Raw genomic sequence first — 12617 nt, forward strand, 5'->3', positions numbered from 1 at the left:
TTTTTGTGATATGGATACCTCAATAATGCTCACCTTTTGTGCTGCAAGATGTAAAGCAGTTCTCTGGCTGCGGTCTGCTTTGTTAACATCAACTCCAGCCTTAATGAGTGCATCAGCGCAGTCTAATCTGTCAGCAAGCACACAATACATCAGTGGAGTCCGGCCAAACGGATCCTTGGCATTCTTTAAATTTGGATTTGCTGGATTCAAAAAGAAAAGTTGGGAAAAGAGAAAAATATAAGATTAATTTTAAATTTTGCATTAAACAATTTAATTATTTTATTGCTGGATAAAGACAGATGTTTGAAACTTCTCACATGCTAAGAAAATTCAATATTAAGAAACGATTGGGGCTTCTAACAAAGGTGACTTTAATCTTTGTATCATTTCCCAGCTTGGGTCACTGTCTGTGCGGAGTCTGCACGTCCTCCCCGTGTGTGCGTGGGTTTCCTCCGGGTGCTCCGGTTTCCTCCCACAGTCCAAAGATGTGCGGGTTAGGTGGATTGGCCATGCTAAATTGCCCGTAGTGTACTAAAAAGTAAGGTTAAGGGGGGTGTTGTTGGGTTACGGGTATAGGGTGGATACGTGGGTTTGAGTAGGGTGATCATTGCTCGGCGCAACATCGAGGGCCGAAGGGCCTGTTCTGTGCTGTACTGTTCTATGTTCTATTTGTAACTATCAAACTGGCAAAAGCAATTTGGAAGCTAAGAATGTAAAATGCTTTTGCAATGGTTTGCTAGAACAATACGTTATGGAACCAACTAGGGATAAAGCTATTTTCGATAGAGTATTGTGAAATGAGGCAGGGTTAATTCGTAGTCTCATATAAAAGATCCTTCGGGAAAATGTGTTGATCATCCAATTGAGTTTCATATTAAGTTTGAGAGAAACATACTCTAAGAACCCAAACAAGAATCTTAAGTTGAAGAAAGGAAATTGCATAGGAATGAAGGGAGAGCCAGGAGTCAGTAATTGTAGTATACTTGGATTTTCAGAAGACATTCAAAAAGGTGGTACTTAAATGGTCAATATACAAGACAAGGACTCATGGAGTTGAGGGTAATATATGGATGGAGGACTGGTTAACGGACAAGAATCACAGATTATGGGATAAATGGGCATTTTCAAGCTCCTCGTAACAATGCATTCAAGTCCCACTGATCGTTATTTTTTAGCAATATTGACCCTTTGAAAAACTATTTGCTTTTTCTATTCTTACTAACAAAGTGAATAAGCCCACATAGGGGAGGAAGACATTGTAACGTATCAATTTTTAAAAAATCTAGCTTTTTTGATCATTGTTTCTATGAACCCTAAGCCAATCCGTGTGCCTAAATGAATCAGGTAAAAATACAGATACTGCATGATTACCTGAATTTAACTTCACTGTTGGCTCAGTAACTAAAATACTCCATACATAATTGTTAGAATTCACCTTGTTGACTGAGCTAAAATTTTGAAGGACATTGAGAGACAAGAGACCAGGTTCAAGGAACCAAGAAGAGAAGACCCTATTGCAATCCCAAACACCAGCAACGTTGGAAGAAATGGGACTGGGAACAGGTGCACAACGCTGAGTTCCCGTGTCACTAGCTCAGTGGCCAGGTGGCCAACAACAGCTAGTACACTGGCATTTTTTGCTCCCATGCAAAGGGAGCATCTCCTTTTTCTCCAGATGTACCTCCAATGTTATGGCTACAACAATTGATATTTAAAGCCAGGGATCTTTGCTATCACTAATTTAGAATGCAGCCTAACCAGGCTTCTTGGGCAAAAAGCTTGATACTTAACATTTCACAAGTCATGGCATGACTCAATACACAAGTTCACTGCTTATTGATCTGTCTTTCCTATGGATCCCTTGATTCTTGAGGTTTTTCTTCTCACAAAATACTGTAAAATGACCAACACAAAAGCCAGGACCAGGGTGTCCAGATTCTAGCCTAATTTGTGGGCCCTTCTGAAGAGCACTGGCAGGGCTGCAGATTTTACACTCCTAGAATTATGTTTAACGTTGTGGAAACTAGAGTTGGAGGAAAGAAAGAACTTGCATTTTTTAAGCATCCCTTCATGGCCTCAGGACAGCCCAGGCCATTTTACGAACAATATTAAAGAATTGAACACTGTGGTAATGTGGGAAAACATGGCAAACCAATTTTCTCAAAGCAATGTCACACAAACAACAGAAGAATAAATGTCCAGATAATGTATTTGATGTGGAGAAGGAATGCCACATCTCATTTTTCCCATGAATGCGCTTATTACATCCATTTGAGTTTTGCCATATAGTCCCTTGTCAATATAGATGGGGTAATTTTAAAACCCTAGTTACAATAGTCATTGACAGAAAAAATGGATTTTGCAGAAACAACATGGACATTTTCTTAATACTAGTTGTTTTGTACATGTTGGGGCTATATTTTAGAATAAACATTAATGTTCATTTATGTGAAATGCATGCAGGTATTGAGGCCCCGCCTTCTCAACATTGCCCTCACCTGAGGTGTGGTGACCCTCAGGTTAAATCACCCCTAATGAGCTCTCTTTCAAAAGGAAAGAACCCTATGATCCTCGGGGGCTTTGGCGACTTTCATTCCATTATTATGATATAAAAAAAAGACCATTGTGCCTTCCATACAACGCTGTAAAACCTTGTGGCAGTAATTGGTTCAAAAAGATCTTGACTGACAAGAAATTACGTTTTACAGTGTATGTGTTGTGGATAGCAATTCATCTTCTATTCAGTAGGATTGTCTGATTTGAAAAAAGATTTTTTTTTCTACCATTTTCCCACCAAAACACACAATGCTCCAGTTGATATTTGATAATTAACCTACTGCACTGCAGTTTTGTTGTTATACAGTAAATAGCTTCACTACAGATGAGTCGTTCTTAAAATGTCAATCAAGTAACAGAGGGTTAAATCTTTAATACTTAAGTTTGAAACCAAACGTCGAGATAATTGGTACTAGTAATTTGTAGCTTCCACTTGTCTCAAACAGAAAGCAAACCAGCAAGATGCTTTTTTTCGTAAAATGAACTGCAAAAGTCATGATTTATGGTTAACCTATTGCGTTAATAAGCCATTACTTTGTTCTTATTGAAGTTTTAGAGAAAAACAGATGTCTACTCAAATGCAGTGATCAAATTTAATGTTTACCAATACTAATTTTAAGATTAATGATAGATTTCGAAGTGGCGTTGATTTATAAGTGTGAATGTTCCAATGATAATCTCATTATGAAAAGAACTGTGATGAGGAATGTTTTATCATTTTATCTGTACAAACTCATATTGAGTAACACACATTTAATAGACTGCTCAGAATCACCAACTTATTATTTGAATGAATTTCTTGCCTTTCTTTTAAAAAAAAGAAAAAGTATCTCATTTCATAAATGAGACAGATACAAGATGGATGCTGTTCAGAAAGATGCTTCCATTTTTAAAAAATATATAATTTTTATTGGAATTTTTTACAGAAAATATAAAACATAACGACAAACAATGAAATGCAACAAAATAACCCATAATAACCGTACCACCCCCAGACCGTATCGACGCATGTATCACATCCCCCCACCCCCCCAACCCCAATGAACAACAAAAGAACTTCAAAATAAATTTAAATTAAATAAACAAACATAGTCATCGTCCGCCCCCCCCACCTTTTCCCTCCCCCTTCCCCCCCTCCACCTTTTACCTCCCCCTTCCCCCCCTCCACCTTTTCCCTCCCCCTTTCCCCCCCCCCACCCCCCGGGTTGCTGCTGCTACTGTCCCCGTACCCTATCGTTGAGCCAGAAAGTCGAGAAAAGGTTGCCACCGCCTAAAGAACCCTTGTACCGACCCTCTCAGGGCGAATTTGACCTTCTCTAGCTTAATGAAACCCGCCATGTCATTGATCCAGGTCTCCACGCTTGGGGGCCTCGCATCCTTCCATTGTAGCAAGATCCTTCGCCGGGCTACTAGGGATGCAAAGGCCAGCACACCGGCCTCTTTCGCCTCCTGCACTCCCGGCTCCACCCCAACCCTAAAAATCGCGAGTCCCCATCCTGGCTTGACCCTGGATCCCACCACCCTCGACACTGTCCTTGCCACCCCCTTCCAGAACTCCTCCAGCGCCGGGCATGCCCAGAACATATGGGCATGGTTCGCTGGACTCCCCGAGCACCTGACACATCTGTCTTCACCCCCAAAGAACCTACTCATCCTTCTCCCAGTCATGTGGGCCCGGTGCAGCACCTCGAATTGGATGAGGCTAAGCCGTGCACACGAGGAGGAAGAATTAACCCTCTCCAGGGCATCAGCCCATGTCCCGTCTTCGATCTGTTCCCCCTCCCACTTAGCTTTCAGCTCCTCTACTGACGCCTCCTCCGCCTCCTGCATAACCTTGTAGATATCAGATATCTTCCCCTCTCCGACCCAGACCCCCGAAAGCACCCTGTCGCTCACCCCCCTCGCGGGAAGCGAAGGGAATCCCTCCACCTGCCGCCTAGCAAATGCCTTTACCTGCAGATACCTGAACATGTTCCCCGGGGGGAGCCCAAATTTCTCCTTCAACTCCCCCAGGCTCGCAAACCTCCCATCAATAAACAGGTCCCTCAGCTGTCTGATGCCCGCTCTGTACCAACCCTGAAATCCCCCATCAATGTTCCCGGGACGAACCTATGGTTCCCCCTTAACGGAGCCTCCATCGAGCCCCCCACTTCTCCCCTATGTCGCCTCCACTGCCCCCAAATCTTGAGGGTAGCCGCCACCACCAGACTCGTGGTATACCTCGTAGGAGGGAGCGGCCACGGCGCCGTGACCAGGGCCCCCAGGCTTGTATCTCCACAGGACGCCCTCTCCATCCGTTTCCATGCTGCCCCCTCCCCCTCCATTACCCACTTGCGCACCATCGACACATTGGCCGCCCAATAATACCCCGAGAGATTGGATAACGCCAGCCCCCCCCCCATCTCTACCCCGCTCCAAGAAGACCCTCTTCACCCTCGGGGTCCCATGCGCCCAAACAAAGCTCATGATGCTGCTCGTAACCCTTCTAAAAAAGGCCCTAGGGATAAAGATGGGCAAACACTGAAAAAGGAACAAGAACCTCGGGAGAACCGTCATTTTGACGGACTGCACTCTACCCGCCAACGATAGCGGCACCATGTCCCACCGTTTAAATTCCTCTTCCATCTGCTCCACCAGCCTGGTAAAATTAAGCTTATGGACAGTCCCCAACTCCTGGCCACCTGCACCCCCAGGTATCTGAAACTCTTCACTGCCCTCTTAAATGGGAATCTCCCAATTCCTGCCTCCTGATCACCCGGGTGTACTACAAATACCTCACTCTTGCCTAAATTTAACTTATAGCCCGAGAAGCCCCCAAATTCTGCTAACAGCTCCATCACCCCTGGCATTCCCCCTTCTGGATCCGCCATATACAACAGCAGGTCGTCTGCATACAGCGATACACGATGTTCCTCCCCACCCCGCACCAGACCCCTCCATCTCCCTGACTCCCTCAACGCCATAGCCAAAGGTTCAATCGCCAGTGCAAAGAGCAAGGGGGACAGGGGGCACCCCTGCCTGGTCCCACGGTAGAGCCTAAAGTACTCCGATCTCCTTCCATTTGTAACTACACTCGCCATCGGAGTCGCGTAGAGCAGCCTCATCCATTTGATGAATCCCTCCACGAATCCGAACCGCTCCAGCACCTCCCACAGGTACCCCCACTCAACTCTATCAAACGCTTTCTCCGCATCCAGCGCCACCACTATCTCCGCCTCCCCCTCCACTGCCGGCATCATAATAACATTTAGCAGTCTCCGCACATTCGTGTTGAGCTGCCGTCCCTTGACAAATCCTGTCTGATCCTCATGTATCACCCCTGGCACACAGTCCTCTATCCTGGTGGCCAGGATCTTCGCCAGCAACTTAGCGTCAACATTGAGGAGCGAGATAGGCCTGTATGATCCATACTGCAAGGGGTCCTTATCCCGCTTTAGGATCAGAGAGATCAGTGCCCGCGACATCGTCGGGGGCAAAGCCCCCCCCTCCCATGCCTCATTGAAAGCTCGCACCAACAGGGGGTCCACCAGATCCGCATACTTTTTATAAAATTCCACCGGGAACCCGTCCGGCCCCGGCGCCTTACCTGACTGCATTTGTCCAATCCCCCTGACTAGCTCCTCCAACTCTATCGGCGCCCCCAGCCCCTCTACCAGCTCCTCTTGAACCTTTGGGAACCGTAGCCTGTTCATGAAGCTCTCCATCCCCCCTCTCCCCATCGGAGGTTCTGACCGGTACAGTTCCTCGTAGAAGTCCCTAAAGACCCCATTTACTTCTGTCCCCTTCTGCACTACATTCCCACCCCTATCCGTCACTCCACCAATTTCCCTAGCCGCATCTCGCCTGCGGAGCTGATGCGCCAACATCCTGCTCGCCTTCTCCCCATACTCATATACCGTGCCCTGCGACCTCCTCCACTGTGTTTCCGCCTTTCTGGTGGTCAACAAGTCAAATTTGGCCTGCAAACTGCGCCGTTCCCCCAGCAACCCCTCCTCCGGTGCCTCTGCGTATCTCCTGTCCACATCCAGGAGCTCTCCCACCAGTCTCTCCCTCTCCTTCCTCTCCCTCCTTTCCCTATGGGCCCGGATGGAGATCAGCTCTCCCCGGATCACTGCTTTCAGAGCCTCCCAGACAATCCCCACCCGGACCTCCCCCGTATCATTGGTATCAAGATACCCCTCAATACTTCCCCGGACCCTCCTACACACCTCCTCATCAGCCAGCAGCCCCACATCCAGGCGCCAGAGCGGGCGCTGGTCCCGCGCCTCCCCCATCTCCAGATCAACCCAGTGCGGAGCATGGTCTGAGATCGCTATGGCCGAATACTCTGCATCCTGCACCTTCGGGATCAATCCCCTGCTCAAAATGAAAAAATCTATTCGGGAATAGACCCTATGGACATGGGAGAAAAAGGAATACTCCCGCGCTCTCGGCCTCCCAAACCTCCAGGGATCCACCCCTCCCATCTGGTCCATAAACCCCCTCAGCACTTTGGCCGCCGCCGGTCTCCTACCCGTCCTTGAACTGGACCGGTCCAGTGGGGGATCCAGCACTGTGTTAAAGTCTCCCCCCATGATCAGGTCCGCTGCCTCCAGGTCCGGAATGCGGCCCAACAAGCGCCTCATGAAGCCGGCATCATCCCAATTCGGGGCATATACATTAACCAGCACCACCTTCTCTCCCTGCAGCCTACCCTTCACCATAATAAATCTGCCCTCCTTGTCCGACACCACCTCAGCCACCTCGAACGCCACCCTCTTCCCCACCAGGATCGCCACCCCCCAGTTCTTCGCGTCCAATCCTGAGTGAAAAACCTGCCCCACCCACCCCTTCCTCAGACGAACCTGGTCCGCCACCTTCAAGTGGGTCTCCTGGAGCATAGCCACGTCCGCCTTCAGCCCCTTCAGATGAGAAAATACCCTGGTTCTCTTAACCGGCCCATTCAGCCCCCTCACGTTCCAGGTAATCAGCCGAATCAGAGAGCAACCTGCCCCTCTCCCCCGCCGGCTAGCCACAGCTTATCGACTGCTCGCCCCAGGCCAGCTCGCCCCGCCTGACCCGTTCCCAATGGCGATAACGCCTCTCCTCTACCCCCCCGGCCCACGCCAGCTCCTTCCTGGCCATTCCAGCAGCAACCCGGTATCCCCCCCCCCCCCCCCCACCCCCCCAGGCTAGGACCCCTCCTAGCCGCGACGCACCCTCCATGGTACTTCCGTGAGTCAGCTGACTTCTGCTGACCCGGCAGCTCCTGCCAAAACCCATCTCCTCCTGGCATGGGGTCATCCCCCTCTTGCCACACCTCCTTGGCACCGCTTCAGCGCGGGAAAGAAAACCAGTAGAGGCCACGACCCCACCTCCAGCTCCGCCCCCCTGCCCCGCAGCGCGGACAACCAGAGGAAAGCTCGCGCTTTCACACTGCCACACCCCACCCTTCCGATGCAGCTCCTCAAAATCCAGTTTCACCCCAACCCCCGGCCCCGTACAGAAGAGAACATATAAAGCACATACCCCCAATGTTCCCCACATACCCCACACCCATACCCAACAGACAAACCCACCAGAGCAAAAAGAAAAGCAGCATAAAAAAAACACGTGTCAAAATTGAAGAACAGCAACAGCGAAAACAGCAACGGCCATAGTGTGTCCCCAGATCCTAGTTCGAGTCCAGTTTCTCCGCCTGTACAAAGGCCCACGCCTCCTCCGGGGACTCGAAGTAGTGGTGCCGGTCCTTATATGTCACCCACAGACGCGCAGGCTGCAGCATTCCAAATCTGACCTGCTTGGCATGCAGCACCGCCTTCGTCCGGTTGAACCCGGCCCTCCGCTTTGCCATCTCCGCACTCCAGTCCTGGTAGATTCGTACTACCGAATTCTCCCTCTTGCTGCTCCTCTCTTTCTTGGCCCAGCGCAGCACACACTCCCGGTCACTAAATCGATGGAACCGCACCAGCACCGCCCGCGGGGGTTCATTTGCCTTAGGCCTCCTGGCCAGCACTCTGTGAGCTCCCTCAAGCTCCAGGGGCAAATGGAAGGACCCCGCTCCCATCAACGAGCTCAACATCGTGGTCACGTACCACGGGAGATCCGACCCCTCCAGCCCCTCCGCCAGGCCCAGGATCCTCAAATTCTTTCGCCTCGTGCGAACGTCCAGCTCCTCCAAGCGGTCTTGCCACTTTTTGTGAAGTGCCTCGTGCAACTCCACTTTCCCCACGAGGACCACGGCCTCCTCCTCCCGCTCAGCGGCCTGCTGCTGCAACTCCCGGATAGACACCTCCTGGGCCGCTTGAGCTCCAGGTAGCTTGTTGGTAGTCGCATTCAGTGAGTCCAGCAACTCAGCCTTCAGCTCCGCAAAACAGCGCAGAAGAGCAGCTTACTGCTCCTGCGCCCACTTCCACCAGTCCTCGGGTGTTCCGCCGGCCGCCATTTTGTCCTTCTTCCCCCGCTTTTCTTGTGGAGCTGCTGCAGCCTTTTCCTTTGCCCCACCCCGGGTGAGCACCATAAATTATGGGGAATGCTCCTCTAGACACCTTCCCCCACCGGGATTCGTCGAGACAGCGCCGTTTGGGGCCCTCAAAGCGGCCCAAAAGTCTTTAAGTAGCGGGAGCTGCGGTGCGGCTTAGCCGTAACTGCAAAGCCGGTTTTCTGACCGCTCCACTCCTAGTCCAGGCCATCCACCGGTGGAGAATTTGAGAAGGAGTGTTCCCACACGGGGAAAATTCCAAACAGCACCACTACGAGCCCTTAAAAGAGCCCCAAAGTCCGAAAATAGTGGGAGCCACTGAACGTGTGGCTTAGCTCCGCATCACCGCTACCGGAAGTCCGTCTCCGCTTCTTCAATGGCCTTGGTGAGATCTTTTCACAGTTCTTCCCTCTGCTGCTAGAATTCAGCTTTCATAAAGGCCTTCAGGTCAGCTTGAGACCTTTAAGCTGGCCCTTCCCCCGCTAGCATGCTTGCAGAGGCTTTTGTTTGTTGCTGTTCAGACAAATCTTGCACTGTTTCTGAGGGTCTGATAACCAAGAAACATCCTATTCCTGGGGGAAAATACTCCTTGAACATTCACCCACGCCTTTTCATCAAAATTCCAACCCGTGCTGCCCAAAAAAGAGCTCTTTTCTGCAACCTTAGGCAGGAGCTGCCTCTGTGTGCTCACTCACTTCATGATGCACACCGGAAGTCAGAAAGATGCTTCCATGAAACAAGATAAGGATGGAGAGCTGGAGTGGTGTTGCACAATATTTCAACTTCAAACGCTGTGGCACAGTATAATCTGGCAGAAGAGCAACACCTCACATAGTACCCCTGTTAAGTATACCACTACAATAAGTGACAGATAGGTTATAGATATTTTCCAACTATTTTTTGGGGTGGGAGCCGAGGGAAGAGAGGGGAGAAATATAAAAATTACCTTGTGCTCCCAGTAATTTCAGACAATAATACAGGGCGGCATGGTGACACAGTGGTTAGCACAGCTGCCTCACAGCTCCAGAGTCCCGTGTTCAATTCTGGCCTCGGGTGACTATCTTTGTGGTGTTTGCACTTTCTCCCAGTGTCTGCTTGGGTTTACTCCGGGTGCTCCGATTTCCTCCCACAAGTCCAGAAAGATGCGCTTGTTAGGTGAATTGGACATTCTGAATTCTCCCTCAGTGTACCCGAACAGGCACTGCAGTGTGGCGACTAAGGGATTTTCACTAACTTCATTGCAGTGTTAATGCAAGCCTACTTGTAACCACGTACACATGTTCTGGGCATGTCCGAAGTTGAGGGGATTGTGGCAGGGATTTGCGGACGTCATGTCAGAGGTCCTGGAAGGGAGGGTCTCAGAGTCCAGAAATGGCAATATTTGGGGTATCGGAGGAAACGGGGGCCGCGGTGGTGAAGCCGATGTTTTGGCCTTTGCCTTCCTGGTGGCCCAGAGACGGATTTTGCTGGGATGGAGGGACTTGGAGCCTCCAAAGTCAGGAGTGTGGGTGAGTGACATGGCAAGGTTTCTCAGGCTGGAAAAGATTAAGTTCGCCTTGTGAGGTTCAATTCAGGGGTGGCTCGGGAGGTGGTAGCCGTTCATCGACTTTTTTAAGGAAAACTGAATGTCAGCAGAAAAAGTGGGCTGGGGGGGGGGGGGAGGAAAATGAGAGGCATGGCAGTGTAAAATTACATAGAATTTACAGTGCAGAAGGAGGCCATTCGGCCCATCGAGTCTGCACCGGCTCCTGGAAAGAGCGCCCTACCCAAGGTTAACACCTCCACCCTATCCCCATAACCCAGTAACCCCACCCAACACTAAGGGCAATCTTGGACACTAAGGGGAATTTATCATGGCCAATCCACCTAACCTACACATCTTTGGACTGTGGGAGGAAACCGGAGCACCCGGAGGAAACCCACGCACACACGGGGAGGCTGTGCCGACTCCACACAGACAGTGACCCAAGCCGGAATCGAACCTGGGACCCTGGAGCTGTGAAGCGATTGTACTATCCACAATGCTACCGTGCTGCCCCAAAATAAGATGCAAGAAATCTAATATACAGGTAGTTAGGAGCTAGGAGGTAGTTGGTTATGTTATTGTAATATTGTTGCGTATGTCAGGCCGCTAGGCTATTTAGAATGTTAATTTGTTAATTTGTTAAACTGTGAAAATTACAAATGCTTCAATAAAATGTTTTCTAAAAAATATGTAAGCCTACTTGTGACACTAATAAAGATTATTATTATTATAGAAAGCGAGTCTGGGGAGTTAATAAAGGAAATATGGACAAGGCAAATAAATTGAACAGGTATTTTACATCATTATATTGGCATGGGTAGAAGATTGGCTCGCTAACAAGAAATAAAAAATCGGCATAAATGGGGCTTTTTCTGATCGGCAGGATGTGACGAGTGGTGTTCCACAGGGATCAGTGCTTTGGCCTCAACGTTTCACAGTTTATAAATTATTTGGATGAAAGTACGTTGTGAAGAGGACATAAGGAGGGTAGAAAAGGTTATGGATAAGTTAGGTGAGCGGAAAAAGTTGGGGCAGATGGAGCATCGTGGGAAAATGTGAGGTTGTCCATTTTCACAGGAGGAATAAAAAAGCATATTTTTGAAATGGTGAGAGATTACAAAGCTCAGAGGTACTGAGGGATTTGGGTGCCCGAGTGCATGAATTGTAAAAGGCTAGTATGCAGGTGCAAAAAGCAATTAGCAAAGTTAATAGAATGTTGTTGTTTATAGGCGGCAAGGTGGTGTATTGGTAAGCACTGCTGCTTCACGGCGCCAAGGACCCGGGTCCAATTCCGGCCGCGAGTCACTGTCCGTGTGGAGTTTGCACATTCTCCCCGTGTCTGCGTGGTTTCACCCCCACAGCCCAAAGATGTGCAGGGTAGGTGGATTGGCCACGCTAAATTGCCCCTTAATTGGAAAAAAAAAAGAACTGGGTACTCTAATAATGTTGTCATTTATTGTATGAGAATTGATTACAAGAGAAGTTATGTTTCAGCTATTCTGGGCATTGGTGAGACCACATCTGGATCTCCTAATTTAAAAGATGTCAATGTGTTGGAAGCATTTCAGAGATGTTTACTAGGTTAATATCTGGTATGGGGGTGGGGGGTTGTCTTATGAGGAAAAGGTGGACAGGCTAAGCCTGTATCTGTTAGAATTTAGGAGAGTAAGAGGTGATTTGATTGAAACATATGAGATCCTGAGGGAACTTGGCAGGGTCAATGTGGAAACGATGTTTCCTCTTGAGGAAGAATCTAGAACTAGAGTTCATTGTTTTAAAACAAAGAGTCGCCCAGTTAAGATAGAGATGAGGAAAATAAATTCTGTCAGAGTTGTGAAACTTTGGAATTCTCTTCCACAAAACACAGCTGAGGCTGACTTTGTATATTTTAAAAGGCAAAAATAAATAGATTCTTGATAAGCAAGGGGTGAAAGGGTTTTAGAGGAAGGCAGGAATGCAAAGTTGAGGTTAACTAGAGATCAGCATGATCTTATTGAGTGACAGAGCAGGGTTGAGGGATTTTATGAGGGCCATGAAGAATCCAGTATGAGTTTGTAGAGTCAAACAGAAAGTAAC

General features: G+C 48.9%; 1 protein-coding gene across 14 annotated transcripts in view; it reads right to left on the reverse strand.

Moving 5' to 3' along the window:
* The window catches only part of invs (inversin), a 433677-nt gene that overhangs the window by 325386 nt on the left and 95674 nt on the right, over positions 1-12617 (reverse strand). For all 14 annotated transcript variants that reach the window (XM_038797635.1, XM_038797640.1, XM_038797627.1 and 11 more), the window contains one exon: positions 34-200. In XM_038797635.1, the coding sequence (XP_038653563.1) occupies positions 34-200 (167 nt within the window). The remainder of the gene's footprint in view (positions 1-33; positions 201-12617) is intronic.

Source organism: Scyliorhinus canicula, chromosome 5, assembly GCF_902713615.1.
Source record: "Scyliorhinus canicula chromosome 5, sScyCan1.1, whole genome shotgun sequence".
NCBI classification, from domain to species: domain Eukaryota; kingdom Metazoa; phylum Chordata; class Chondrichthyes; order Carcharhiniformes; family Scyliorhinidae; genus Scyliorhinus; species Scyliorhinus canicula.